Genomic DNA, 27,005 nt, shown 5'->3' on the forward strand with positions numbered 1-27,005 from the left:
TCATCAGTGAAAACAAAGTCAGGTTGGGGCAGGAGACGTCAGTAGGTGCCCATCCTATTGCATTTCACAGTGTCAGCTCTTTACTATGAGAGAGAACCTTGTGTGAACACAGAACAATCCATTGCCCAAGCAGCAGAAGTGTAGGGGACAAGGACAGGACCCAGTCTCAAATTTCATTCCTGAGCTTCAGCTCCTGCACTTTTAAATTTTCTTTTCAAATCAATGTTTTTTTCATGAAAAAAGCAGTAGAAAATATTTAAGCTATAAGAAGATATTCAGAACTCTACATCACAGTGATACACTTACCATTATTGAATCAAGCTTCCCCTGTGCAAGGGGAAATCACTTCAGGCTACTGTGAGCTCTCCAGAGTCCACAGCCTGCCTAGAGTTTCTACAGCTGCCTTGCTTTGTTTACATCAAATAATACTGAGGTCAAAGCTTGGCAAAGTTACCAGTATTAAGCTCACATTTGTACCAGTTATAAATACAGAAACTCTAGATAAGGAAGCATTACCTTACCTTTAATGCCTGTTCCTTAAAGAACTGCAGAGCGTAAGCAAATATCTCGAGTGCTTTGACTTTTTTGCCATTTGCAGCTGTCAGGTCTGTCTCCATGGTAAGGTTCTACATGAAAGAAAATAACCGGAAGTTATTAAAAGGAAAAGATAAACATGAAATTAATTCCCACTGCTTGAGGGAAGGGAATTCTTTATCCACCTGGCTAGGAAAAAAAGTGACAAAATTGTTCTGAAGAGGATCTAACTCATCACTTGAATTTCCTGGAGCATGACATTTGCTGCTTATTTTAGACTTTGTTTTTCAACACCTATCATGTCTACAAATAACTGCAGGCAGAGAGAGAAACATGGACTAAATATTAAATAACAAAAAAATGTATTTGTAATTAATTGCAACAAAGCTGCAATGCAAGATATTTAATCCAAGTTAAGAGTTAAAAGCATAGATTTCTGGCTTCCCACCAACACATGAAACCAGAAAATACCTCAATACAGAGAGTACTGGCCAAGTCCCAAAACTCTAAAATGGCTTAGTTTAAAGACAAAAATATAATCAGTAGGGATAATGTCAAATTAACAGCACGATTTGCACTTGCAGTTTTGACAATGAACTCTGGGTAAATCTGCTCCTCTGCACTAGAGTTCAGTATGGCTCTCGTATTCTACTTCTGCTTTCTGAGGAAATTTAAAGAACAAACCGACCTCATGGAGACTCCCTAGACAGCTATGAATTTCACCCAGGAAAATTAGGACATGAAGATCTAAGCAAAGCAGATATTGAACTTCTAAGATCTACAAAGAAGGCTGGCAAAATACACTTACCAAACGGAGCAAGAGAAGCAAAATGAATCATAATGTTAACTGAAAAGTTTAGTTTACTTTATTTACTCTCTAAACTTAGAAATAGAGCTGCTTTACATCTAGTTCACAATTTTTAGGCAAAATCTAGCACTGCTCAAAGGAAGATGACTTGAGTAGCAAATGCACAATTATCCAAGACCATTGGTTATTACTTACACCGGTGGTATGTAGCTTCATCTTAAACTTTTCAAAATACAACCAGTGCTTTGATTCAGTGGGATCCAAGTCGTGGTAGAAATCTCTTGCCGCATACCCAAAGCTATGAAACTTTCTTTCTGGTGTTAGAAGGATAGTAGTTGGTGTCTTCTGATTGGACACGCCTGGATCTCCACCTTCCCATCGTCTATCCAACAAGTGAAACAGCTTCAGTAAGTGATACTAATGTTTAGAGCAGCAGAAAAAATAGTATATCGTGAGAAAAACAATCTGGCGACAGACTGCACAGACTGCTTTCCCCTCCGAAGATACTAGTTTCAATTCTCATGATACCAAGACCAAGTGTTTTTATTCACATCCAAGAAAAGAGGACTGAAATTTTAATTTCAGACAATTCAATAAATTTTGCAGTTAGCTGTATAATTTTTTACGGACATAATCATACCATCTTTGATAAGAACACAGGTTCCTTAAAGTAAGCCACACACAATTAACAAGGAAACAGTACTACGCTCACATTTTCAAACTAAACACAGATATGTAATAAATATTGTAAGGAAAAAAAAAAAAAAATCAAGTAATTATCCAAGAACCCCACAAATGAAAACCCAAAACCTCAACATGGCCTACCCAATTGTCAATCAGACTTCATGCACGCTTACTTGCATGGAGTATTTTTCCCCATTTTGAAACAGGGCCCTGTTTAAGTCAGCTGAACGCTGCTGCGGAGAAGTCAATTAAATCCCTGCATCTGTCACAGAATGCTCTCTGAAGCAAGACAAGCCAGTTCAACCAACACCTCTTCACGTGCCTAATTTCCTGGACACCTGAAACTCTGAAGACTTGTCTGCAGATACTGAGCTGTCTGCGTTGCACTCTCTACTCACCTGAAGTTGATGGATTTTGTGTTTTAAATGCCAAAAATGCTTTAAAAATTTTAGTCTGTCAAAAATAAAGCAGACTCCCCCAACCCCCAAGTATCTTATAGGCATCAAAACATTTCCCTCAACATCACCCATTAAAACAGTGAATAAAACTATCCTATCTTATCAAGATTGTGAAGGTATCTTCAGGAAGAGCCAAGAAGCACAAAAGTATTCAGGGAAAAGCAACACAAGGCTTCTTTCACAGAATGGATAAGGAAATAATAAGAACATCGAATACAGGAACAACCATTAAATGCAGCAGGAATTGGGGGGGGGATGGGGGGACCAACCACGTCAGACAGTAGAAAGTTGTACCACAGAGACAGCTGTGAGCATTCTCGTCTTCTCCTCACTTCTCCATCACAAAAAAAGCAGAATGGAAGAAAAAGAAACACATTACTGTCCCCCCTCGCCCCATATACACCTACTTTCAGCATGGGAAACAAACACTTAGCAGGCAACATTTTCTTAAAAAAGCATCAGTGGAAAATCTGCTTTATGCTATCAGACATAATCATAATGCAGCTCAAACAGGAGCCAAGTTAAGATCACACAGGCAACTGCATTCATTATTAAACCACATGTTGATTGTTTTTTTTCTAAAGATAGCTAGCAAAACGCACTTCCATAGTATACGACTGCCAAAGTCCTTGTTCTGAAGCACAAAAAGATTGCCTTGTTCTGTGGTACTTATTTATGTGACATAGGAAGATTATGCAGGAAAAAAAAAAAAAAATCTTCTTTTCCATTTCACTCTCAGAAACAGTTGAACCAATTGAAAATGAATCGACCTTCAGACCAAGGCAGACAACTGACATGAAGAATTTCTATCTAAGGGGTTAATACCTGGCAAAGTAACAAGGAATAGGATTTTCTAAAGTGCTGGGAACCCTTCAGACCATTCAACTAAATCAAACAGAGCAAAATCTGCCCCTTTTTGCACCAGCAGCAGTGATGGCAGGGAATCACATGTCTGCGGATTTACTTCAGTACAGAGGGCAATTCCACTGCTCTGAAAGCAGAAACAGTATGATGAGAAGTGGAATGATTTCCACCTTCATCCACTCGGAAAAAGCTTTCCTAAATCTCCCTAATCCCACCGCTCAGGCCCTAAGCTATTATCAGCTGGCAAAGGCTCTGCTCCAGGTCATTTCTTCTAACCTGCTGCTAGAAATGTACTTGGTCAACTCCAAAGTCTTTGAGTAGGTGTTCCAGCAAACATATGGTTCCAACGTGAAGAAGTTGGGATCCCACAGCCCATGAACAGAAAACACTGCCTATTTCACCAGAACATTAAATCCCACACACCCGCTGCAAGCAGAGAGGAGACAGACGGGTATCATTTTCACTTGGAATCATTAATGATTCATTTTGAGTCACTGGTGGGAAATTCCATAAATAGGATGCGGCTAATAACAATACTTCTTTATTTTTCATTACGGCTAGGCACATTTTCTCTTTCCGGAATAAGTACACTTAAGGTGCAATTTAAATGAAGAAAAATTGATGCTCAGTGGTACGGGCTGAAATTTTTAAAGCCCCCTAGAGAATTGGATGTTCATTTCCCAATGAGTTTCTGATGGAAACTAGACACGGCAATTGCTCAGCAAGTTCTAAAGTTCTCAGCCTGTATTAATGTTCAGTCACAGAAAGAGCAATAAGGAAACAGAGGGGAAGTCCAACTTTACCATTTGCAATCAGAGCTTTAAAAATATTCCTGTGTGACATCTTTTCTAGAGAGAAGCAGCTGCAAAGGCATGTGCATGGTAACTCCTGACTGGGACACTTTCTCAGGTGAAGCCCTTGCCTCTTTCCAGTTAGTGGAGGCTTCTAGTCACTAGGGCCAGGATTTCAACAGCTTTGTTTGCAGTTTTCTTTCATGGTCCCAATACAGGCAAAATGATGGTAATAACGCTCTCCTTAGGGGAAAAAAGTAGAAATGACTATTCAGAGCAGGGCCTAATACAAGCCAGCAGTACTCTCTAAATGGTAGTGGTAGTGTTAGGTTAACGGTTGGACTCGATGATCTTAAGGGTCTTTTCCAACCTAAATAATTCTAAATGCACGTGATGGGTATTTTCTCAAAGCCCAGTCAGAGCTAAAAAAATCTATTCAAGCAGAACCCAAGGTAGATTTTTGCCTAAATTCAGGCATATGAGACCAGTTCCTAGGCTGATATAAAGTGGAGTAGCTGAACAGAGCAGCATAGACCCATTTAAAGCCACAGAGGATCCGACTGTATATCAAAAGTGAAAATAGAGACAAGAGGAAAGTTAGTGTGGAAAGGATCACAAGGTTATACTAAGGTCAGAGAAATGCCCTTCCTTACACATGAATCTGGCTAACAGACCGAGCAAAGAAGAGTGATCCATGCAGAGTGATGGGAATTTGATCCAGAGCTGCAGCATAAGAGTCGAGGAAACAAAGCAGTGGGGTCACCAAGCTGTAGCCGAACGCCGCTAGGAGTGTGTTTGCAGGGGAAAGGCAAGCATGTGTCTGCCAAGAATTACAGTCAAACAGGGGAGAGAAGGAAAAGGAAAAACCTGAAGGTTGAAGTAAAGGTACACTGAAAAAAGACCACATTCTCCCTCCTTCCAAAGACAGGCCGCAATTTGTTTTATAATCACATGTGTTTTTTCACTTATTTTTTCTCCATTTGTGAAATACTTACATTCAGTTTGTTGCTATTTAACCAGCAGCCAAAACATTTATAACTTCACATAAGTGCACATCAATCAATAGGAGTTTTTCAAAACTGTGTAAGACCTCGTGTATTCCCTTCAAAGGAGACATTACTAACTTGTTCTCCAGCATCAAACTGTCTTTCATTATGGCTCTGGCACTGCCTTGCCTGCTGAAGTGCTTGCTGAGCTGATGGCAAGGCTGTTCGTATGCATTTACTCACAGTCTCAAGGTATGCAGAAAATAGCACTTATTGTGACATATACTTCTACTCTGCAACAAGATCCTGAAGGTACCCACAACTATCTTTACAGAAGCCATGGGGAAATAGTAAGAGTTGACTGATGTGAAGTATTACCTAAAATTGATAAAACAGTAACTAACATTATGCAACCAAGGTAAAGTCATTTATCAGTCATCTAGAAACACACACCCAACTCCAAACACATGCTTTAGTCTACTGCAGTGAGTGAGGCTACTCATACATTTAAAGCTAAGTATATGCTTAAAGAACTTTGTTAGGTCAATGCTCGTAAATTCTTTTTTTTTTTTTTTCAGTACTGGGCATCACAGCAAATAAACACACACAGTCAAAAGCATGACTTCGTCTACTTATTACACAACTAGAATCACAACTTTGTTGACACTACACTCAGACTTGGTACTAAAGCCCTGTGTGTTCACTCTTTTCTGAAGTAGGACCTTCTAAATAAACCCATCTTACCCTTCATTGAGACATTTACAGAAAAGCAGCTTTGTTAAAAGGCAGTCAGAAACCTAAATGTCTGGAAAGGATCAACACTAAGGAGGGAAGGTGGAAAAAATGTTAGGAAGCAAAGAGAACCATGCACCACTGGTATGCTTTATTTCAATGTAAACATTCTCGAGTGCGCCAGGAAGCTACATTTACTCTGCTGAAATATTTGTAAATTATCTTACATGTATCCCTCATTGTATACTGGTTTTGAGCTTCTTAATACCTTCTGAACTACCTAAGCCTTATTTTGATACATATACCATTCTTTTCATTGAATTTAATAATTTCATGCGCATTTATATATAAATATGTATATATTATATACATTATTTCATAATTCAGTTTCAGCTATATCTTCCCCAAAATACTTCCCTGCCAGCAATATTTATTTAGGGGGGTGGGGGGAAAAATAATTCTTGGTATTACAATACTTTCCATTGATTGAAATACCTGTTGGAAATCTGAACACATTCCCCCCCCCCCCCCCAAAATATGTTCCTCCCTTCTCGTTGGAAATAGATGAATTAATTCATTTCATTTCTTTGTACTTCAGGATCTCATTAATATCTACATAGGTCTGAAATCGCAATCATGCTACCATTATTGCATAAGGAACAAAATACGGCGTTTTGAACCATAAGAAGTAAAATGTCATTTAAGATTTGGAACATACTCTCAGCTGGCCACAGAGCACCCAGATTTCAGTGTCTCAGTGATCTACAGCAGGCAGTCTAGTACCCTGGAAGGAGAATCTGGTCTGTAATTTACTGCAGTACAGTGTGAACTCAATGGCAAAATCAAGTCCTAAGGTGAAATTTTCAGTCCAAATGGCTTAAAGGACATCCCTAAAACCAGCAGGGATTTCATATTGTAAAATCTCCAGAGAGATTATAGGAATAACACAGTATATACGATTTAGGCTTCCTCAGGTCTGTATCTGTCTTCCCTCATTTCATCCAACTTCTTTAAGAAATTTGATTAACTATTTGCTGTTAAGAGAGACTAGGAACTGATCAACATGGGTTCTGACTCCACAACCCTGTAACCTGTCTGAGACAGCAACACATGGCCTGTCCTTTGACTTCTAGCCTCATGCAGCTGCCTGTGCTGTTCACCGAACAAGAGGTGGATGGGATGCAGAAAAGGCCTCGAAGCATTACTTATCCATACTGAAAATGGATCCCTAATGAAAAGCAGACTGAAAAATAATGCTGTGGTGCTTATTTTCCACAGTTGTGCAAGCACTGTAAAAATGTGCCTATTAATAGGAAAAAATAAATTAATCCTTTGTTCCAGAGGGATAAAATATAAAAGCTAAATAATAGAAAAATAAAATAGGTAGGTGTCTTTGTAACTGGATGGCCTAACACCATGACAAAATTTAGGTCCCTTTAGGCAGTCTGTCACATCACCCAGTTGCACTGGATATCTGAAATACCTTGCAACTATATACAAACTGTATACAAATGCAGGCTGAGTGCACAGTCAATACTGTCTGCTGAAATTTAGAGAGCTGCATTCAGCTAGCACCTTTGATTAGAAAAGTTACTGTATATCACACTGCGCTACAGCAAGTTAGACTTTTTTCCCTTTTGTTCTCAGTATTACAGTGCTACAAACAGCACATTACATACTGCTATAACAACAGCTTTGTTTAGAAGAACTTCTATGGCTAAGCTTTTCATACATACCTTGTTTATGTCTGAAATTATCTGTATCTTGGTCTTGTTACAATATAGTCATTTTAAAGATACTTTAGTAAGAATTGTATAGGTTTTTAGTTAAAAAAAAATCTTTAAAAAATAAAGAACACTATAAAAATGGTTTGTAGGGCAATCCTTGCATGTACCTGCCATAATAGTTTTTGCATTTGTGACTGCATTAGATTTATATGTATAGATTTATATTGTGTTGATTTAATCAAGAAATAAAAAAAATAAACCCCCCTACATAACAGCATCTAAAATCCGTCCCTTATACACATATAATAGAGAACAGATTTCACACCAAACCTTAATTTTCACATTCACGCCTTTTGATTGCTTATTTCCCAGTATCACTGGTTCATTATTAGAGATTTGATTAAAATCTAATGCTAAAAAGCTTAAATCAGCCAAATGAACTAGCAGTTTTCTGGGTGCAAGTAACTAAGCATTGTTCACACAACTGTATACAAGCATGATTGCAGGGGACAGGCAGCTCCTGGGAAATGCCATGACCCTTAATAAATGTGTAGTTTCTCTCCATCTCTGAGATAAGGGCATCCTGACTTAATAATTATCACTGCTTCCTGAACAATTCTAAATACTCACTGATCCCTCCTTTCACTCATGTCATCTTATAAACTCAGCAAAATAACAGAGAGGATGTGTTCACATTGATTATTAAAGCAAATTAGAATACAGTAAGATGCAACAAAAAACTATAACCATGAGCAAGGTGTATGCTGCGGCAACGCTTGACAAATCTAGACATTTCAGGCTCCTGTAGAAAATATCTATAGCTACTGCAGACAATCCATGTTATCACGATCGAAAACTAAATGCTGCATTGCAGCCCTTACCTCATTACATGAATACATTCCGGTTCCTTGGTGAAGCTGTAGGCGTAGCCACTGGATGTTGTGCCAAAATCAATAGCCACAACAACAAGAAATAACTGTTCTACAGCATCATCTGCATCAGAGTCCTTCTGTTAAATAGCAGACGCAAAATAGACACTGAGTCACTGATTAGAATAATTGTAACCCGTCTTACCCTTCAGTATTTCTGCTCTCCAAGACATGCATACCTCTTCAGTGGAAATAAGGACTTCCCTAAAGCTGCATTTCTGACCAAAGTTGATACCAGAAAGCTGCACATTGCAATGGAAGTCAAAATTCAATGTACAACTCAATATATTTGCTGAAGCCTTTTATACCTAAACTTCTGAACCAAGAGTTTCCTTCATACTCATTTCTTGAAAAAGCTATTGTCCTGTATCATTAAAACTTACGGCTAAACACTAGGCTATTGGGTTTGGGGCTGGTTTGGTTCTTTTTTTTTTTTTTTTAAATTGGTCAACTGAAGAATATGTTTATATCCATCAATGTGGTATACTTGGGACTTATTTGGTGGTTTTAGGAGTTACCTATGTCATAACCTTGACCATGAGGTACCACTACCATTCAAAACTAGCGGAGACAGAACAACCCAAAATACAGCAATAAGCTTTATATCCCACGATAATTGTTTATTTATGAAGAATTTACATAACACTTGTTTTGTAAGCACTATATGCATTCTTTCCTCCTGTCTGTGCTAGAACGTGCAAAGCTGTTCAGCTGCATCTAGTGAATTTGAATCCTTCTCCCTGCCTTTACCTGCAATTCTGCAATCCCTGAAAAGCACAGTCAGGGGCAACATGGGAACGTTAACTAGAAGAGATGGAAGGGTTATGGCCCAAATCATAATGACGTGATACAAAGCACGACGCGAATAAGCAAGGAATTGTACCACTCCCCAGTATGCTGTTGCCTATTTTAAGTCCTATATAAAGGAGCAATAAGTAATGAAGAGCAAGGAACTACTGCTCGCGTGCTGATGGTGGCTAAAGCACTAACAGCTTAGCAAGACAGGAGGAGAACAAGCTGGAAATGCTGCTGACAGGGCTATGTGCTACAGGCTGGTAGATAGTGAAGGAGGGTAATACACCCATCTGCATACACATCATTTTGGCAAAATCACCGTGGAACAGACCTGTTGACCTATTACTATCCAGATCACGTCTGAGTCCTCCATCACTGCTGCTCAGACTGTACCCTCAATAACATTTTGAAGCAGTTGTAATTATCTTTTACAGATGAACTGCGAAATGTCCTCACTGTATGAGCAATATTCCACCATCTTCCTCACATATCTCCGTTATCTCCATGCCTGCTACTTCCAGCACCTTTCTATTGTACCCCTACATTTTCCAAGATCATCCCATAGGCCTGCTACTTAAAACACAGAAACAAGAGTAATAAGGTTTGGTCTCAAATAATGAAAGACTTGTTTGGATTTTCCTAATAAATCTTTTCAACTAGAGCAATATGGTATTTGTATGTCTTCCTCAAAGAGTTTAAGGAACAAATCTAACTGAAAGAGGATATAAATGCATCAGTATGACAGAAGTAAAAAGGGTAAGTTCTAGACTATATGGAGAAAAAAGGGAATAAAAGTAAAAATTTATGAGAGAACACTCTGGAAATCCTGAAGAGGGATGTCATACAGGCTGTCCAGGGAAGTGGTTGAGTCTCCATCCCTGGAGGTATTTAAAAGACGGGTAGACGTGGTGCTTGAGGACATGGTTTAGTGGTGGCCTTGGCAGTGATAGGTTAACAGTTGGACTCGATGATCTTAAGGGTCTTTTCCAACCTTAATGATTCTATGATTCTATAGAACTCTGAACTTGATTCAGAAAGCTAAGGAAGAAATCTGACAAGGGTAGCAATGCGTTCTGAACATGATCCCTTGCAATATCAAGAAACACACTGTGCATATACTGTTTTACAGATGATGCAGATGATCTTAAAAACAGATGGGAATTAGTTTTAATAGGAGTTTGTCAACAAAATGAACATGATGTATAAGAGATTAAAACACAATACCTTTATGGGACATTTGCTTGCTTAAAAGCTTACAGAAGTGGCTATTTTCCTTAAGAAACTAAAACAGTTCTATTTTGAGCTTCTCTCTCTCTGGAGGAGATTCTTTTCTCTGAGAATTCAGATTTTACTGTTGAACATCATATATATCCTTCTATTTTTTCTGAACAGAATGAGACTTTTTCTGAACTATCACTAAACGAATCAGTGATAAAGACAGGGACAGAACTTGGGAACCCTGAGGATCAAGAAGCCCCTGCATTTGATATAAAAATATGCAGGAGCAAATCTATCAACTCAGCAAGTAGATAAAAAAAAACAAACTCAGGACCCCAATGAAATGAATGAGAGCTCTGTCACCAACTCCGAATGAGAGCTCTGTCACCAACTCCAGTGTGATCAAGATTTCGCTTAAGACTATGGAGAGCATGAAAAGGATCACTATGCGAGGAAATGACAACTTTCTAAAGAAATTACATCCCACTGAACAGGCAGGAGAAAGCAACGTCAACATACAGTATGTTAAGAGTACATTTCTTACCACAATATGAGATGGAGACAGTGGAGTTATTCCAGGGTCTCCCAAACTTTTGGCTGGTGATGAGTAAGCAGATGTGGAAACTGCATCTGAAAGGAAACAAAATTCTTCAGTCAGTAAGCAGAATGAGTAGGATAGGACAGTTGCTTTGCATGCTGCTACACCATTTTCCTGTTGTAACAAATCTGCTAAAAAAGAAAACAAATTCCACAGCTGCCACGTAAAATATATTTTTTGCCCTTACAACATGCTAAGACACAACAACTGCAGTTTTGCTTTGAAATTGTTTGTCTGACCTTCATGACTAACTTCCATTCTTTTGCCTATTACAGTACTATGTATACTTTTAAAAGCCTTCCTAAATACATTCAGAAGTCATAGTTGATACAAGCAGCTTGAACACTATACACTCACATTAATGGCCTAAAATTTAAATGTGTGAATGCAGAGACTAGACACAAGTTGTGAGATCAAAAAAGACAGACTCATTTTAAGAGAAAAAGAGGAGTTGCTATCAATTTGAAAACAAACTAAGAATAAGTTGCAATTATTCCATCATGAACCTTTATTCTGAAACTTTCCCAATACTATCTCTGTTTTTATTCTTCAACACGCTCTGCACTGAAACATCTTGCAGCTGTTAATATTACTGCAGGACAGAATCCAGCTGGGGAAAAGGAAAGTATTATTAACAAATCATCAAAGAAATATTTCTACCCTGCATACAATACTGAAATTTCATTTAAAGGAACATACCAAATGAGTTACAAATACTGTCATGCACTATTTGTATTTTTCCTTCTTATATTTACCTCGTTGATGATAGAAAAGGAAATGGCGTATTAAAATAATTAAGCACTGATGACTCAGATGGATTTATATATAATATATTCTCTTATGAAAACTGCAACAGTTTATCAAAATGGAACATAGAAAAGGTGCCACACACCCTGTCCATGCTCATATCCCTCTGCCCCCAAAATTAAGCCCTGAGTTTACTGAATTCTCTTCTGCAGAATACAGGCTAATCAGCTGTAAAGCAGAATTATTTAATAAGTCTCTAATGATTAATAACCATAATAAATATTAGATAATACATTTAAACATATTTTTATCACCTACTTGGATGTATCACACAATAAAATGCATATTTATGTATAGCATGTTATTCCTAGACATGACTGACAAGTCAGAGCATTATTCTAAGATGACACAGGAGCTGCTCTCCAAGAAAAGACCTTAGGATGACTTAATGAAGAATCTTGTTGTTCCTGGTAATCAAGTATGTGTTCTTTCCCAGGGAAGATGCAAAACCTCTGCAGCAGGCAACTATGGGATAATCAGCCCACAGGAAAAAATCTTCCTCGAAAGCTTAATATTGGTCTTGTAATAATGTTTATTTCTGTTCAAGTTATCATATGCATGTTCAGCCTGATCTTCAGAAGCATTTGCAGAAGCAAAATCTTCACAGGTCCTATACAAGTAAGTTCTTCAGGAATACATAATGTTACTCCTCTTGTGGTAAAGAGGAGTAAAAGGCACAGGCCAAATACAACAAGCACTGAATCTGCTGGGTTCATTAAGATATATTTGGATCAGGTGTTGTTATCAGCCTCAGATGCTGTTATCAGCCTCCTTTGTGCAATTACTTCCTCTTTTCAAAACAGATGAATTTTTGTACCATCAACATGGCATTTTTCATAGAATTCAAGAACAATATTTCAGCAAAGGAAAAAAAAGGGAAATAGTAACAAAACAGGCTCCTTGCATTCTGCTGTCACTCCTGACTGGACCAGAATCAACACTTCTGAGCAGACCAGGACACCACAATATGACTCAGCCTCTTTGGAAACTAGTACATTTCCCCCACTTGCTGGCTTTGGAGCACAGAAATGTAGACATCAAATCATTATCTACATGTTTTCAGTGTTTCTCTTTGTTACTAATTCTTTTCATTACCTATTTCAGCACTTATGTTTCAGCAATCTATTTTCCAGCCTGTCTTCAGTTATCAGCCTGGGTATACCTTGAGAAGTTATTTATAGCTCTATACGCAACTCAGAAAGTCCTGTGTGACAGTATACACACATTTGTGTCTCTCGGAGAGCAGTGATTAAATAACCAATGCAATATTCATACTCATCCAATGAACCTGTGCTAACTTGGGTGGTGTTCTATCAAGAATTTATTCAACCCAATTAACTTCTGATAATCCAGAGGTATAAAATGTATACAAGGACACTCACTGTATCCACAAGTATAAAAATATTTGCTAACAAATAAAAAATGTTAAGCAGAGATCAGAGGTCTCTTAGCTACCTGTAGAAAATACCGCTTAAAAAAGAAAATGGACTTAGATATTTTCATTGAAAATCTTTAAAATAAATTGTCCATTTCAACTTCAGAATGCCCTCGAAAACTTAGGCATAAAGGCTGGATTTGTGGAAGGGCTAACTTTTTCTAATTCTTATCAACTGGCTCAACTCTGCTGGAAGGTTAAGGTTAATTAATCACTCTTGGTGATTTATCAGTATTTTTTGACCAGCGAAAAAAAATCCTTCCAAACTCATGACCATTCTGCACTGTACTCAGTGCTGCTCCTGCAAATACCCAGCTAAACAAAATAACTCTACGAGTCCTACATGCCGCCAGCCTACAGTTTTGTTGCATCAAGAGAGGAAAATCATGGAAGGCAAGGCTACAACCTCTAAAGTAGCAAATTAAAATTTCCACCAAAATGTTCTGTTACAGGGATTCTGGAGAGTTGCTATCATGTTGGCACAAGCAGCAGTTGCATTACATTGCAACTCATTTCGTGAGACTGCTAACTAATCATGTGCAATAATTGGGGCAGCCATAATTGTTATATTGTAACTCAGCTATTAAAAGAGGCCCTGACATTACCAGAGAGTTTGCAGAGCTAATAAATGAATGAGTGTAGTTCAGAACACTGGGAAGTTAAAAAGTCATTTATCAGACGGGTTGGCATTTACAGAAAATGGCTTGCAAGCCAGTCACCCTGGATTTGATGCCAAGAGTTCTTCCAGCAAGTAGTGAAACAGTTGTTAAAAGGAGGCGAAATTAGGAAATTTGTAACATTGTACTATCTATCTGCCCTATCTAAACTGAAAGATGTTAAAATATACTTGTCCATGTGCGAGCTTTAATATTTTGTTGAGTTAGTGTTTGCTTGGGGAAAAAAACGTGCATGCGTTCACAATTTTTACAACTGTGTTCCGAAGAGCGGTAAATGAATGGCTACTCCAGGATATTTAAACATCTCTTATTTCTAATGGACTGTGATTGGTTGATCTGAAAGAAAAAAAAAAAAAAGCATCTGTTTCAAGCCAGAGAATGGCTAACGGGTTGCAAGGAACCCAACTTGCAATCGTGCAACAAAAATAGGATGCCTAGTCTTTGTGAGTAAATTCCTCTTCTTTACAACTTAAAAAGATGTCCTGGGTAGTATCATGGTATTTGGAACAGTTCTTAAAAGTGGGATGAATTATTAAGGCTTCTGTAACAAAAACACACAATCAAGCAGTATCCCACATAGCTCACGTTCCAGCTTTATCTCCCATGTTTACCAAGGATCTCTATCTGTGTCAAAACTGCACACTATGAAAAAACATATAGCTGAACAGCCTGTGTTAAATAAACACTTAATTCTTGACAATTTGCACACCAAAATAAATGGAGGAATCTGATTTAGATCCAAATTAAACTAAGTCTTCAAATACTTATACCAATATTTAACATAATCTTTTTCTAAATATGATGGAAACTTCTTGAATAGAAATCCTTTAATATGAACATTAACCTGATATATGACTGTCTGTATGAGGCGTTTGGACAATTTAACTAAACGTGTATAGAATTAATTTGACCACATCATTATAATTTCTGACTTTAGTCCTAACCTAAGCAATTGTCAAAGAACACCTTGTGCATTTTCAAGGTGACCAGAAGAGGAAGGGAAAATGGAGAAGACTCTCTTTTTCAGCATTTTTTTTTTAACATTCAAAGGGTCCTATCTGATTTGCAAATCCCCAAACAATTACAGAACTGGTAAAATTATGAGATCAGCAAATACTGTATTAATAATGAATCATGTTCATTATCATATTAGCTGCAATTGCTGGTTTAGCAGATTTAAATTATTTCTTCTTTTCATCTAAACACATGCAAGAGTTTATTTTCTGTGGTTTCCTGCAATAGCTAATCAGTTTAGCTTTTTCTGTTTTTCAGTAAATGATCAGCCAGATTCTAGATTTCCAACTCAGCTGACAACAGAATGCAAGGAAGGATTAACTTTTAAGTGTCACAGAATACAGGGTAAAAGCAAAGTCCACAGCATTTATAAAAACTTAGCTGATGTAGTGTGAACATTTCACTGATAGCATGTTCAGCTGAATCTGATTTTCTAATAGATCCAGAAAGCAGGACCAAGCTCATTATTTAATTAGATCAGTTAATGGAAGCTGATCTCCTCTGCAATACTATCAGTCTGTTCTGAATATTTGGGAGACCCTGCCACACATTCTTATTCAGGACTGGATAAATGAGTTTTAATGAACCACTGAAAGTATCAGACATGGACCACTACGATCCCAGATAATCAGTTTTAAGACAGCAGGCTTAAACCTGCTGTAGGAAAGATGACTGCTAAACCTTGCAGTCATAAGTCATTAAAGTGGTACTAAAAGAAAAATTTTTTTCAGCAGCTACACATAACCTTCTCTTTTCTATTAAATTCAGCTTTTATCAAATATTTAACTTTATCTAATTCAGCTACACCAGGCATCAGCTAAATTTTCTGCTTCACATCCTAGGGAAATTGTTCATGTCAACAGTGAAGCGGCACGCCATGGCAGTGGATTCTCTGCTAACAGAAGATTCCCTGCAACCCAAGTAACACAGGCAATAGATAAGCTAAATTTTTTGCAAGTGTGCATTGTCTCTAAGTAAGAATTTAACAAGACACGTAAAAGCAGGAATTCAGGAAGCAGGATATGCTGCTCAACAGCATAACGCACAGAAATGCAGTCAGATCAGGGAAGGGGGGAAATTTCTGAATATGTCACCTGCCACCAGTTTAGCATATGGAAAAGAAACAATTTAAAAAAAAAGAAAGAAGGTATCAAGCCCCAAATCTACCATCAGAAACCCCAACCTGGACCTTTTCAGGCACATTCTGCAGTACTTTAGGGTCATGCCTATAAAAGAGAAGGCTTGGCCAGGAGAGAAGTGCACTTGCCAAACCTTCCCAGACCTCACGTCCAAGTGATGGTGAAAGGGACTCATCACGGTTTGGATCTCCTACAGCTGTTTTGCAAACCAGAAAATAGGCAGCATCACTATGATATCATCTCTCTGTAGGAACATGCCTGAACACTAGTGTGTATGTTATATTCCAACTAACGCATCTTAAGTTCATTTCTGTTTGTCCTGCCAGAGTGGCCACAAACCCAACACTTGCTAATTAAACTCTTCTAATGGTTTTCTGAATCAACAACAGGATCAATACTATTCCCTATTTCAGATCATACTTCTAGCGTTTTAAGCAGTGCTTTCACAATAAGAAGTCTTTTTTTTTTTCAATCCATAATGTACAATGCAATGAATTCCATTCATTGTGCAGATCTGAGCCTCTGGCTGAGCTTGAGGACCCACCGGAAAGACTGCGATACCGCACCCTTTTCCAGGCTCTCCCAAGCTCCCAACGGAGAATGCCTACAGTACACCATCCTGCCTCAAAGGAAAGCTGCAATAACGCTTTTTGCTTTGTATAATGCGTACCCACTGTTCCACATGCCAAATCCGTTCAGCCTCTCAGTTATTTGTAGGCTGATGAACCAGATGCACAGGGTAAGTCAGGATGCACTAGACCTACTAAAAATGCCACTATTGCAGCCGATCTTTATGGGTCCAATAAATCCAAATTAACCGATTTTACCGTGCACATACTGATCATTTTCACAGATCAAACACTTGCACATATCTGATGGCCATTTTTCTGGAATTTCCAGCCATCCAGCAGCTGGTGTGTATGATTGCTATATATAGCTATGATCTCAGTCAGATTGCTGGTCATATCAAAATCTTGTCCAAACTCTTCATCTTCCATTCAGGCAATATCGCTGGATTTAAAAAAAAAAAAAAAAAAAAAAGATGTACTGAGTGAAATATGGGTGTAGGGTAGCCCTCAGACAATAAAAGAATGGAATTAAAACCATTGTTTTTAATTCAAAACTTTGTATATCATTTTGAACATCAATAATAATTTTGCTACAAGGAAAGCTTGCTAATGATGTTTGCCAAACAGGAAAGGAAGGGTTTATATTGCTATTAGCTGGCAACTGCTGCATTGATGAAGGAAACCTTATTCAGCTTTTCCTATTGCTGAGATTTTGCTTTGCATTAAGCACAAAATGTCACAGCTTCCAAATGTAACATGACAACCTAGAGCATTTTACTGCAAATACAAAGATGGCCTTTGAAAATAATTATAGAACAAAAAAAAAAAAAGAGACGGAGAGAAGAAAATACAAAAAACCCACTTAAAATCTTCTTATGCGCAATGAAAAGATCCCATATTTCGTATCAGAAGTAAGAACCTTCTGTTTCTACTGAAATCAATGACACCACTGCTATCACCATCAATGGAATTGGAGTTCTTTGTTTTAAAATGCCAGTAGGCATCCAGCTGCAATACACTTCCCTTCTATGAATACAGCCATAGCCAATCTCTGATTGAAATCCAAGTTTCCTGATACCCTTTCATAATAATTGGTCACCCAAAGAGCTGGTATTCATTGCATTGATACCAATTAGAGCACAGTGATTCCCTAAGCCAAAAATCTCCCAATTCTTTGGATAAAATTCTAAAAGTAAGACATGTTCCTCATTACAACTTTGACCTTTTTCATTTATGCTTTTACATTGCCTCCTATCATAATTACAGTTTGACTGTAATTTGAATTAGTTTTCCACTATGTTATCAAGCTTTCTAAGATAAGTTTTTAATGTTTACTGTTAAGACTATCAAAAAAACAACCCCAGGTTCATCCCATCACTCATTTTCTGGATAATATTCATTCTCCTGCACCTCACCAGCAAAAGGAAACCAAAGGACACCATCTATTTTCTGTGAACTTAATTTAAGATGAAAGAAACACACAAGAACTTGCAATAACCTTCTGAAAATGCCACATGGGTTACATTCGCTTCTCCTCTTTTTGACAGAATGTAGGCTAAACTATTTTATCTAGATTTGATCTGACCTTGCTAATGCTTGGTAAGCTGGACCAAAACAGAACTATCACACTCCCGTGCACACTTCACAACAGGGTCTGTAAAGCCGCAGCCAGGTCCTTTACCAATAGCTCAGTCTGACCTCAAAGCTGCCTTGAACTCAAACCCCCTCACCATCTACACTGTAAGGTCTTAAATCCAGTTCCACCTTGAATGACCTGAGAGCTTTCCAGCTTTTGCCATCAGCCAGCTCCCTCTTCCCCCCCAGTCCTGACCTGGTTCCCCCTTGCTCAGAACCTGCTCACACCCCAGAGCCTGCCCTTCGGGGAACTCAGCAGCGGTGCCTTGCAGTCATTGCTCTCCTCCTAGACTCCAGCTCTTCCACACCCATGCACTACTGCCAGGAGAGACAAAACGGATCCTGCTTTACATGTCAGAGAGGGCAGGCTGTATGTTGTGATAAAGGTGGGTTAACAACAGATTTTGCAGCTCAAAGTGGTAGAAAACAACTCTCCAGGACCTTTCTAAATATTGCACAGATAGTTCTGTAACAGACGCCTTTAATACGCACTAACTAACCTTCTCTTCCTTCAAGAAGCTCTTCTATGAACTTGCTTCCTTCAGGCTTCCTTGCACTATTTGCCTCTGTGCAAGCGCTGTTTTCCTGTCTCTCATCTCCTCCCTCCTTTCTTCCAAACAGACAGACACAAAGAACAGAAAACAAAACACAGATGTACAGAACCTCGGTTCTGTGAAAAGATACCTTCCTAGAAAAGGTTTACTGCTGCTTCTCCTTCATCATCATGTCTGTCATCATCTACCTCATCTACTTGGTTCAGTGCAAGGCTGTCAGGAATGGCACTAATAAGATTATGCTCTAATTCCCAGGACCACACTCATAAAACAGAACATTTGTGACACTAATCATTTTCTTTGGGAAAAGCACCATTTACTAGCTGAGGGTGGGCTGGTTGGTTGTTTTTTCTTATTAAAAAGCAAGACCAAAATATTACGGACTTATAAAAATCCCTATTTTACGACAAGTTCTTATTTAAGAACCGTCTCAGGATGCAGTTGTATCCTGAAAACACCGCAATCCTAGATTTACCTTTCTAGATCAAGATATTCAAAGGAATATTATTCAAAGACTGAACAAGAATTACTGTTCAGCATTTCTGGACAACGCATCCAGCACACAGGAATAAGAACACTTTGGAAGGTACTTGTTTACTTAGAAAGCAAAAAGGTTATTTAGTTATCAAGCATTCCTAGATTAATGAAGCATCTTGCAATGCATCAAGCTCGATGAATGCAGTGACTCCTTTTTCTTAAACATTAATTGGGAAAAATACTTGAAAATGTTTGTTCTCTTCATCTTCACAATTTCCAGGGATGCCAAACACGATTCACGTATTTGTAGAATCTTGACAAGAAAAAACAAACCTCTCTCCCTCCCTCCACCCCCCAAAAAAAAAAACCAAAGAAAGAGGGAGACAGGGTAAAAAGAATAGCCAAACTAGAATAACTATCACTTCTCATAGTAGTCAGCATGAGTGATAATATATATAAATCCCTTGATATTCTTCAAGGCTATTAAACACAATTTTGTTCAAAGATGGGAAAATAAGAGAATATTAGTTGTTGCAAGAGTGCAAAAATTGGCATCACATTTGACAATTCATTAGCAAAGTCATCTGTGAATCCATAGTCTATGGCTATTGATTTAGCTTCTGAGTGACACTTTATAGCTAAATGAAAAGTAAGTTTGTATTTCTTTATTCTTTTTATTTTACAATCTCGAAAACAGATCAGCTACCAGGCTTAAAGGAAAATACCTTATGAGGAGAAAAGCCATGGACAGAAGTACGTACGTGTTTAAGGATTTGTAAAGCAGATGACAAAATCATGCAATCACTGATCAAAATCCATTTCCAGAGGTTTTTATACTAGCTCCCGTCAGGCTTACATTCAAATGCCATGACTACGCACACACATCACGCGGAGACCAACACTGACCAGCCAGATAACCAGCTGGAAAGTTACACCGTCACAGTGACAAGCAGATGGTACGGCCTGCAAAGGAGTTCCTATGGCTAAAATCATAACGGGAGCATAGCTGAGTAAGCAAGAGAGCTACTACAAAAGGTTGATTTTTGAATGCAGCAGTTCCATAATAACAATACTGAAAGCTTTTGTAAACGGCATGCCCTGCCGTTCTGATTACAGCATGTGCTCTACTAAGGTATCCATGGAAACTTGAGAAAGAGATGCTGAATTTGTTGGATCTGTTTGGCACCAGGGAGTGCGGCTAGTTTCCAGTCAGCCTAGTATAACCACAGGTATTTTGATCTTTAAGCGTGGAGAAAGCATCAAGAGTCCTCAAACGATGATGAAATCCACTAGACCAAATTGTCACAGGAATGCATTTCCCAAGCAATGACTAGGAGGTGGCAAGGACGTACTACAGAAACTGTGATCTTAATGTTGTTATTATTTCTTAATAGAGAAAAATAGCCCAATCACGGTAACGGGGAGAGAGACACTCAAATACCCACTCTTCAGACCTCACAGGGAACAGGAAAAAGAAAGCGTGAACACAGAGGCACAGAGCCTCGCGAGGAAAGGCTGTGTGGGGCAGGTGGGCATGGAGCACTTGGGACTGTAAAACCCTTCGAGAGAAACTGCTTCAACGCTAGAGAGTGGTCCTGAAAAGCACTAAGAACATAAGGTGTGTCCAGAAACGGACAAATCGAAGCAGTGTTCCCAGATTATTCCCTATGGGAGAAGGAAGTAGCGTAAGGAGAATAATTTACCTCTGCCTCCATCCCCAAGGAAACCAGCGCAGGTTGGGTAGGCTACTGCAGTAGAGTTTTTCTTCAGAGAGAGTAAGTGAATAAACTCCCTCAGATGACACAAAATTGCTAGTATGAAAACCCATTCATATACACACTTCTTTCTGGACTCCAAAAGATAAGAATTACTAGAAATATTTTTCAATATTCCTCAGAAACGGCATCTGCAGAGCACAGTCTGAAAGTGTGAGTCAGGCACTGAGAAATTACTGACAGAAGAAACAACAGATACAAGAAAAACCCTCTCCAGGTCTCCTGTTCTTGTAAATTAAGACGCCTTTAGAACGGATCCATGTGCCCAGAGCCCTGCAAATCAATCACGACAGAGCTACTGATCTGGGCCAGCGAGCACCAGATGACTCTTGCACACAACCAGATCACAGCAGCGTGCCGATGACGGGGCACGTCAGTGCAGGTCATAAAGCCGCTCTCTGATGTCCTTGACACACCCTGATGCAGTCCTGAGTAAGGACATTTAGTCAAGTCCTTAGGGAAGAACAAAGGCTTTCTAGCCTGAATGCTGGCCTCCATATTCTGCGCATTTTGGTTTATTTATTTGCTTACTTTATTAGAACTGACTACATTTTCCTTTTCATTTACATGAAAACCTTTCTCAAATCCCACCGAGACAGACTTTGAAGGAATTTCCTGTTTTAATACCCATTACTTACACAGTTCACCACTACCATCCTAATTTCAAAACACTGCGAAGTCACTGCTTTAGCAGTAGCTAGGGCAAAATTTAAAACTCGCGTTTGTTTATTTTAAATGCATATCGCTATGTTGCTTAACAGCACAGCACATGGACCACAGTTGACATATTTTGAGTAATGAGAGCTATGGAATGTTCTTTTTAAGACCAAAAAATGTGCCTGGTCACTGAGAGAAGGCAGTTTCAATTTAATGACCCAGGAGCCAGGACATTTGTCACAGCGAAGAAGATAAAGTCTACAGGTACGGCACAGGCATTTCAGATCACTGAAGTTCATACTTGGCAGCAGCAATTCCCTCAGCACAACACCAACATCTGTGACCTTACATCACCAAACAGCTGCACACTCTTCAGTAAAACATCTGTGAAGCGAGCGTACCATTTACAGTCATGACCGATGGACTTCAGAGCTCATTCCTGAAGCGGATTCCAAATCCTCCTGGTCTCTCTCTCTTTCACCATTGGGGAAATGGAGCCAAACAGGCCTGTGTGACAGCAACGCACCCATTTCTGTTTTCAACTAGCAAAGCTGTTTAATAGAAAAGTGACAAGTGCTGTACAGAAGCTGAATAAGTAAGCAACTGAAGTCATTTATGGATAGACAAAATACTCTAAAAATCTCACTAACCTGCATATGGAAAATGTCAATATCTACTTTACTTAAAAAAAAAAAAAAAAAAAGGAATTATAACCAAACTCCCCCAAAAGGTCATGTTGCCTCATATCTGATTAAGGTCATGACTGTTCTTGTTCTCCTACTTGGAAGTGGCATCATTTGAGTGCATTGGCTTTTATTCCTTTCACATTTTCCCTTATCATTTACTGAGAGCCAGCGCAGCTTTTTTTAAATACCCCAAAAAGCCAAGCTGCTCCTTCACAATACCTACAGACTGAAACAGCCACGGAGAGAAGTTTCTAAAACCATAAACGGTGCGCTCTTTGAAGTCAAGCACTTGTGAAATCCCATCTGACACATCGTCAAAAGGCAGAACCAATTCAGGTACAGAGAATGGAGGTGATGGGCTCCTTTGGATGTTATTGTTCTAAAATAAAAAGTATATTTTTAAGATTTTTTTTTTTTTTTTTAAGAAAGGGATTGTTGGTTGGTGCAACTATAGATAGAATAAGCGAAATCGTAGTAGAGGACAGCAAAAAGGGAACTAATCACCCAGAAGAGCTTAGAAGAATAAGGAACTGGAAATTTTAAAACATTTGACCAGATCTGTAGCTTTAAAAGAAAAAAAAAAGAGGAAAAAAAAAATCCAGACATAATTGCAATAGCAGATATGGTGTCCAGAAGGTGACTCAAAAATTTCAACAGCATTCCCCTGAAAGTGGGAGAAGTTGGCCACAGCAGGTCACATCAACTCAATGAAAAAAAAAAAGCATTTGGCAGAAAAGAGCACAAGATGAGACACCAGTCAACTCGCATACATCCCCAACCACCAGTGACACGGTCAGAAAGCACAACAGATCCTAAATCTTGACATTTACATTCAGGGATCAGGTCTTTTGTCGCTGAGGCTGCATTCTGGTCTTCCTGCACAGAACTGGCCTCCCAAAAGCTGCTCTACCTTCAGCCAACATCCGAGGCCGCAGCAGCAGCCTGCTCCGGCTCCTGGTGACAGTTGTGTTTGGGAGACATCCTGGTCACACCCTCTAGACTAGGATAAAGCCCCCTTACACCATACATGCATCAGCTAAATCAGCCTCTGGACAGAACAGACCTCTTGGGGCCTCCCTACAGCTGACTGCAGCTTTGGGGAAACTTTGCAGGTACAGAGCAGGGCAGCTCTGTTGAACACCAACTGCCGTCCCAGTGGGAATGAACCAAATATTCAGCCTGAAAGCTTATAGGGTGACAGTACCATAAAGGAAAACTTGTTGGCTGAATCAGCGTCACCTAATTATGAGCCAATGGCTTTAAAAATGCCAAAAGTCAGTGTAATTAGAAGCTTTACATGCAACAGCTTCTGGGTATGAACAATTTCATTCAGGCTCATACTAACCAAGCTGCAGATACCGCAATGCTGTGCTAACCGAAGCTATAAAAATGATTGGCAGGCACTGCATACAACACTTGGCTATTTTACATATAGACATTTTTTTTACGCATTGTACTATGCTGCAATAAGTGACTGCAGCTTCAACACTGCCAATACACCACCACTCACTATATCACATTTTATCCCTGAAGCCTTTTTTTCTCTGACAGCTTCAGCATTCCAGTGCGTGGAAAGAACATAAAGATTTCTGGCATAACAAATCATTGCTTTACTACATGGTCCTCTGTCTTCTAACAAAATCCCTCCTGCATAGATTCTCCCTATGTCACAAGTTACTTAATTTCAGCATTGCGTCGCACTAACCTTGCAACTTTGCGGAAAACAAAACACATGATACCCTGTCATCTAAAAGACAAATGGATCTGTCAGTCTGTTCTTCCCTTTGTCAGCTGCATGCTAGAAAATTGTTACAGGTTACTTCAAACCAAAGAGACATTAGAGACTTTATTTGGGAAGCACTGAGAGAACATTTAGAGGGGGAGGGGGCAGGGAGGGAGCAGGTCATCTGGAAGATTCAACTAGTTTCTAAGTATTGTTTTTTGAAACGGAGACATTATGCCTCTTTTATTCCACTTGCACTGCAATTAAGCTATTTTATTCAAAATATTCCCCAAATCCCATTATGATCTGTATAAACTCAACCTTTTAAGTTTCCCCATAAATTACTGCCAGCACCTTAGGCTGATCATTACAGTTTCCTCAAATCTTTGCAGCATTCAGAGAGTAAGAAGGGATGGAGAGATCAAATGAAATCAGGCTGAGTCTGCATTTCCCTTAGGGTTATTCACCCATATCATTTGTATCCTAGGAACCCTCTTCCCTCCCCCAGTTCCCTTCCCACACAAGGAGAGACCACCCCTGTCCTGCAAAGGCTGTGTTATTTTTATCAGGCGCAGTGTAATCACAAACGGACCAAAACCAGCGAATCCTTGTTTCAGGCAAAACAAGATTCAGATCGTCTCAGCTCATATGTCAAGTTTGCAAAGTCAGAGACCCGCGGACCCGTTAAGGCGGTAAAACGGAACCGCTCGGCTTTTACCCCGTCCCTACGCCTCGCTGGGAGCTCTCTGGTCCCCGAGGCTGTGCCAGGATGCTGAGGCTAGCCTCTCACCCCAGGCAGCGCTGCCTCTCCCACCGACCTGCCAGCTCTTTCTTTTCCAGCGCATCAGGCTACTCGCTAAAGAGGCTGCCTTCCTTTATGTCACCCTCAGCCCCCGATTTTCAGCCCCCCCGCGGGAGGGCCGCGCCCGCCGCATTGTTTTTTCACCTGGCTCCCCTCCCGCCCTGCTGCACCGGCTCCCCCCGGGGACGCCGCGCCAGGAGCCGCGGCAGCTCCGCAGCGAGCCGCCCCCCCCGCTGCCGCAGCCGTCCCTGCCCGCCGGGACACCCCCCACGCCGCGCCCGCACCCCACCGGGGAAGCCGGGGGGCTGGCGGCCCTGCCCCACGGCCGCCCTGCCTGCGCGGACACGGCCGGGGCGGCGGGGCCGGCAGAGCCGCCGGGACATTGTCTGCCGCCTGCCCGCCTCCCCCCGCTCCGGCCGGGGCCCCGGCTCCAGATCATTTCCCCCGATAAGCCGGGGCCGCGCCGGGGGAGCGCCCGGGCTGCGCCGCGCCCGCCGCCGGCAGCGCTCCTGCATTGCGGCGGGGGCCCGGCGGGAGAGGGGCCGCGGAGCGCGGCCGCCGGCTCCCCCTTACCTGCAGCACCGCTCTCCGTCTCCGACATGGCCCGGCCGCCCGCCGCCGCCCCGCGGCTCCTCTGCCCGCCGCGCCGCCCTCACTGCAGACGCCGCGGCATGGGCCGGCGGCGGAGCTGCGCTGCCCGGCCCGGCCCGGGGGGAGGCTCCGCTCCTTCCTCTCGTCCCCACCCCGCCGCGCCTTCCTGCAGAGGGTGCGGAGAGCCAAAGGGGAGGCTCGGCGCTGCCCCGGCGCTGACAGCCTCCCGCGCAGGCTGCGGGGCTGCGCAGCCCCTCCCCGCCCGCTCCCCGCAGCCGCACAAGGGACCCGGGGCTGCGGCTGCGGCTGGGAGGCGGGGGGGGGGGGGGGGGCGAGCGCGGCGGGGCAGGGCGGCCCGGCCCAGCCCCAGATGCGGATTTCACGGCTACCGAAGCAGAAACCCCCTCACGGTGATGGCTGTGAAAAGAGCACCCGCTCCGCGGCCGGCGGTGGCAGCCAGCCCCGTCCCTGTGCGCCAGGGGACGGGGTCTGGGGTCCTGCTGGAGGCAGAGCCGGGATGTTGTTCGCAAAGGTTACGCCGGTGGTGTGCCCTCGGGCTGTCAGGGGTGTGTTCAGCGCACCTGAGCAGTCAGAAATCACTAACGGGTCCCCCAAAATCAGGAATTACGGGGTAACTTTCACAGCATGGGATTCTTGCTATTTGCCTTTGGAGGGAACTCTCCCATGCGGTTCTGCAGTGCCACCAGGGCCGGAATCTCTTTTTTTCCAGTGATTTTTAGCTAATTAACTTGGCTCCAGAACCTGGGAGAGAGACACCCCTGTTACCGCTTGATCCGTTATTAAGTTTTAAGAGTTTTCCAAACTAAGTAAGAAGCCATTACAAATTTGAGAAGAAAAATAAGGCTGGTATCCTCCCCTGAACAATCCTGGAGCCAGAGAAAATGTTTGCCTGTTTTCCTCCCGTGCTTCATGGTCTAAGTCTCCTTTACTTTCCAGCCTCAGCGGCCATTGACATCTTGAAAGCACTGCCAGCAGTTCACGTGGAATAAATAAGGGCATTAACTCCAAGCCCAGCCTCAGTTCCTTGCTGACTCCTGGGCTCAGGAGGTCACTGACATTCACCACAACGCAAAATCCACCCAAAGTTTCCTCCGAGTCCTCTCACCAAAGCTGTCGCTCCCACAAGCCAGGATCCCTGTGAAGCCCCCGAGGACGAGGGAATTTTGAAGCAAAACCCTAGACGCTGCAGGTGCTTACTCAGCACCTCCTTCTATTTGTTCCCTGATTTCCCCCTCTCACGGCATTAGCTCTGTTCCTCTAAGTTTTATTGCTTCTGAGGACAGAAGGTGTGGCAAAAAAAGTTAAAATTAAAGCAGTAA

General features: G+C 41.0%; 1 protein-coding gene across 2 annotated transcripts in view; it reads right to left on the reverse strand.

Moving 5' to 3' along the window:
- The window catches only part of HSPA12A (heat shock protein family A (Hsp70) member 12A), a 61,365-nt gene extending 35,448 nt beyond the window's left edge, over positions 1–25,917 (reverse strand). Inside the window, exons 1-5 of one of the 2 annotated variants that reach the window (XM_087766691.1) lie at positions 25,648–25,917; positions 11,071–11,156; positions 8,466–8,593; positions 1,538–1,724; positions 522–626 (exon numbers count right to left, since the gene is read on the reverse strand). In XM_087766691.1, the coding sequence (XP_087622817.1) occupies positions 522–626; positions 1,538–1,724; positions 8,466–8,593; positions 11,071–11,156; positions 25,648–25,675 (534 nt within the window). In that variant the 5' untranslated portion in view covers positions 25,676–25,917. Of the gene's footprint in view, positions 1–521; positions 627–1,537; positions 1,725–8,465; positions 8,594–11,070; positions 11,157–22,264; positions 22,395–25,647 lie in introns of those variants that run through there. The other variant, XM_087766692.1, reaches the window with a different exon arrangement.
- Positions 25,918–27,005: the final 1,088 nt, after the last annotated feature.

The sequence above is a fragment of the Nipponia nippon genome, unplaced genomic scaffold, assembly GCF_047370975.1.
Source record: "Nipponia nippon isolate SJK-2023a ecotype South Korea unplaced genomic scaffold, ASM4737097v1 scaffold_3, whole genome shotgun sequence".
In the NCBI taxonomy this organism is placed as follows: domain Eukaryota; kingdom Metazoa; phylum Chordata; class Aves; order Pelecaniformes; family Threskiornithidae; genus Nipponia; species Nipponia nippon.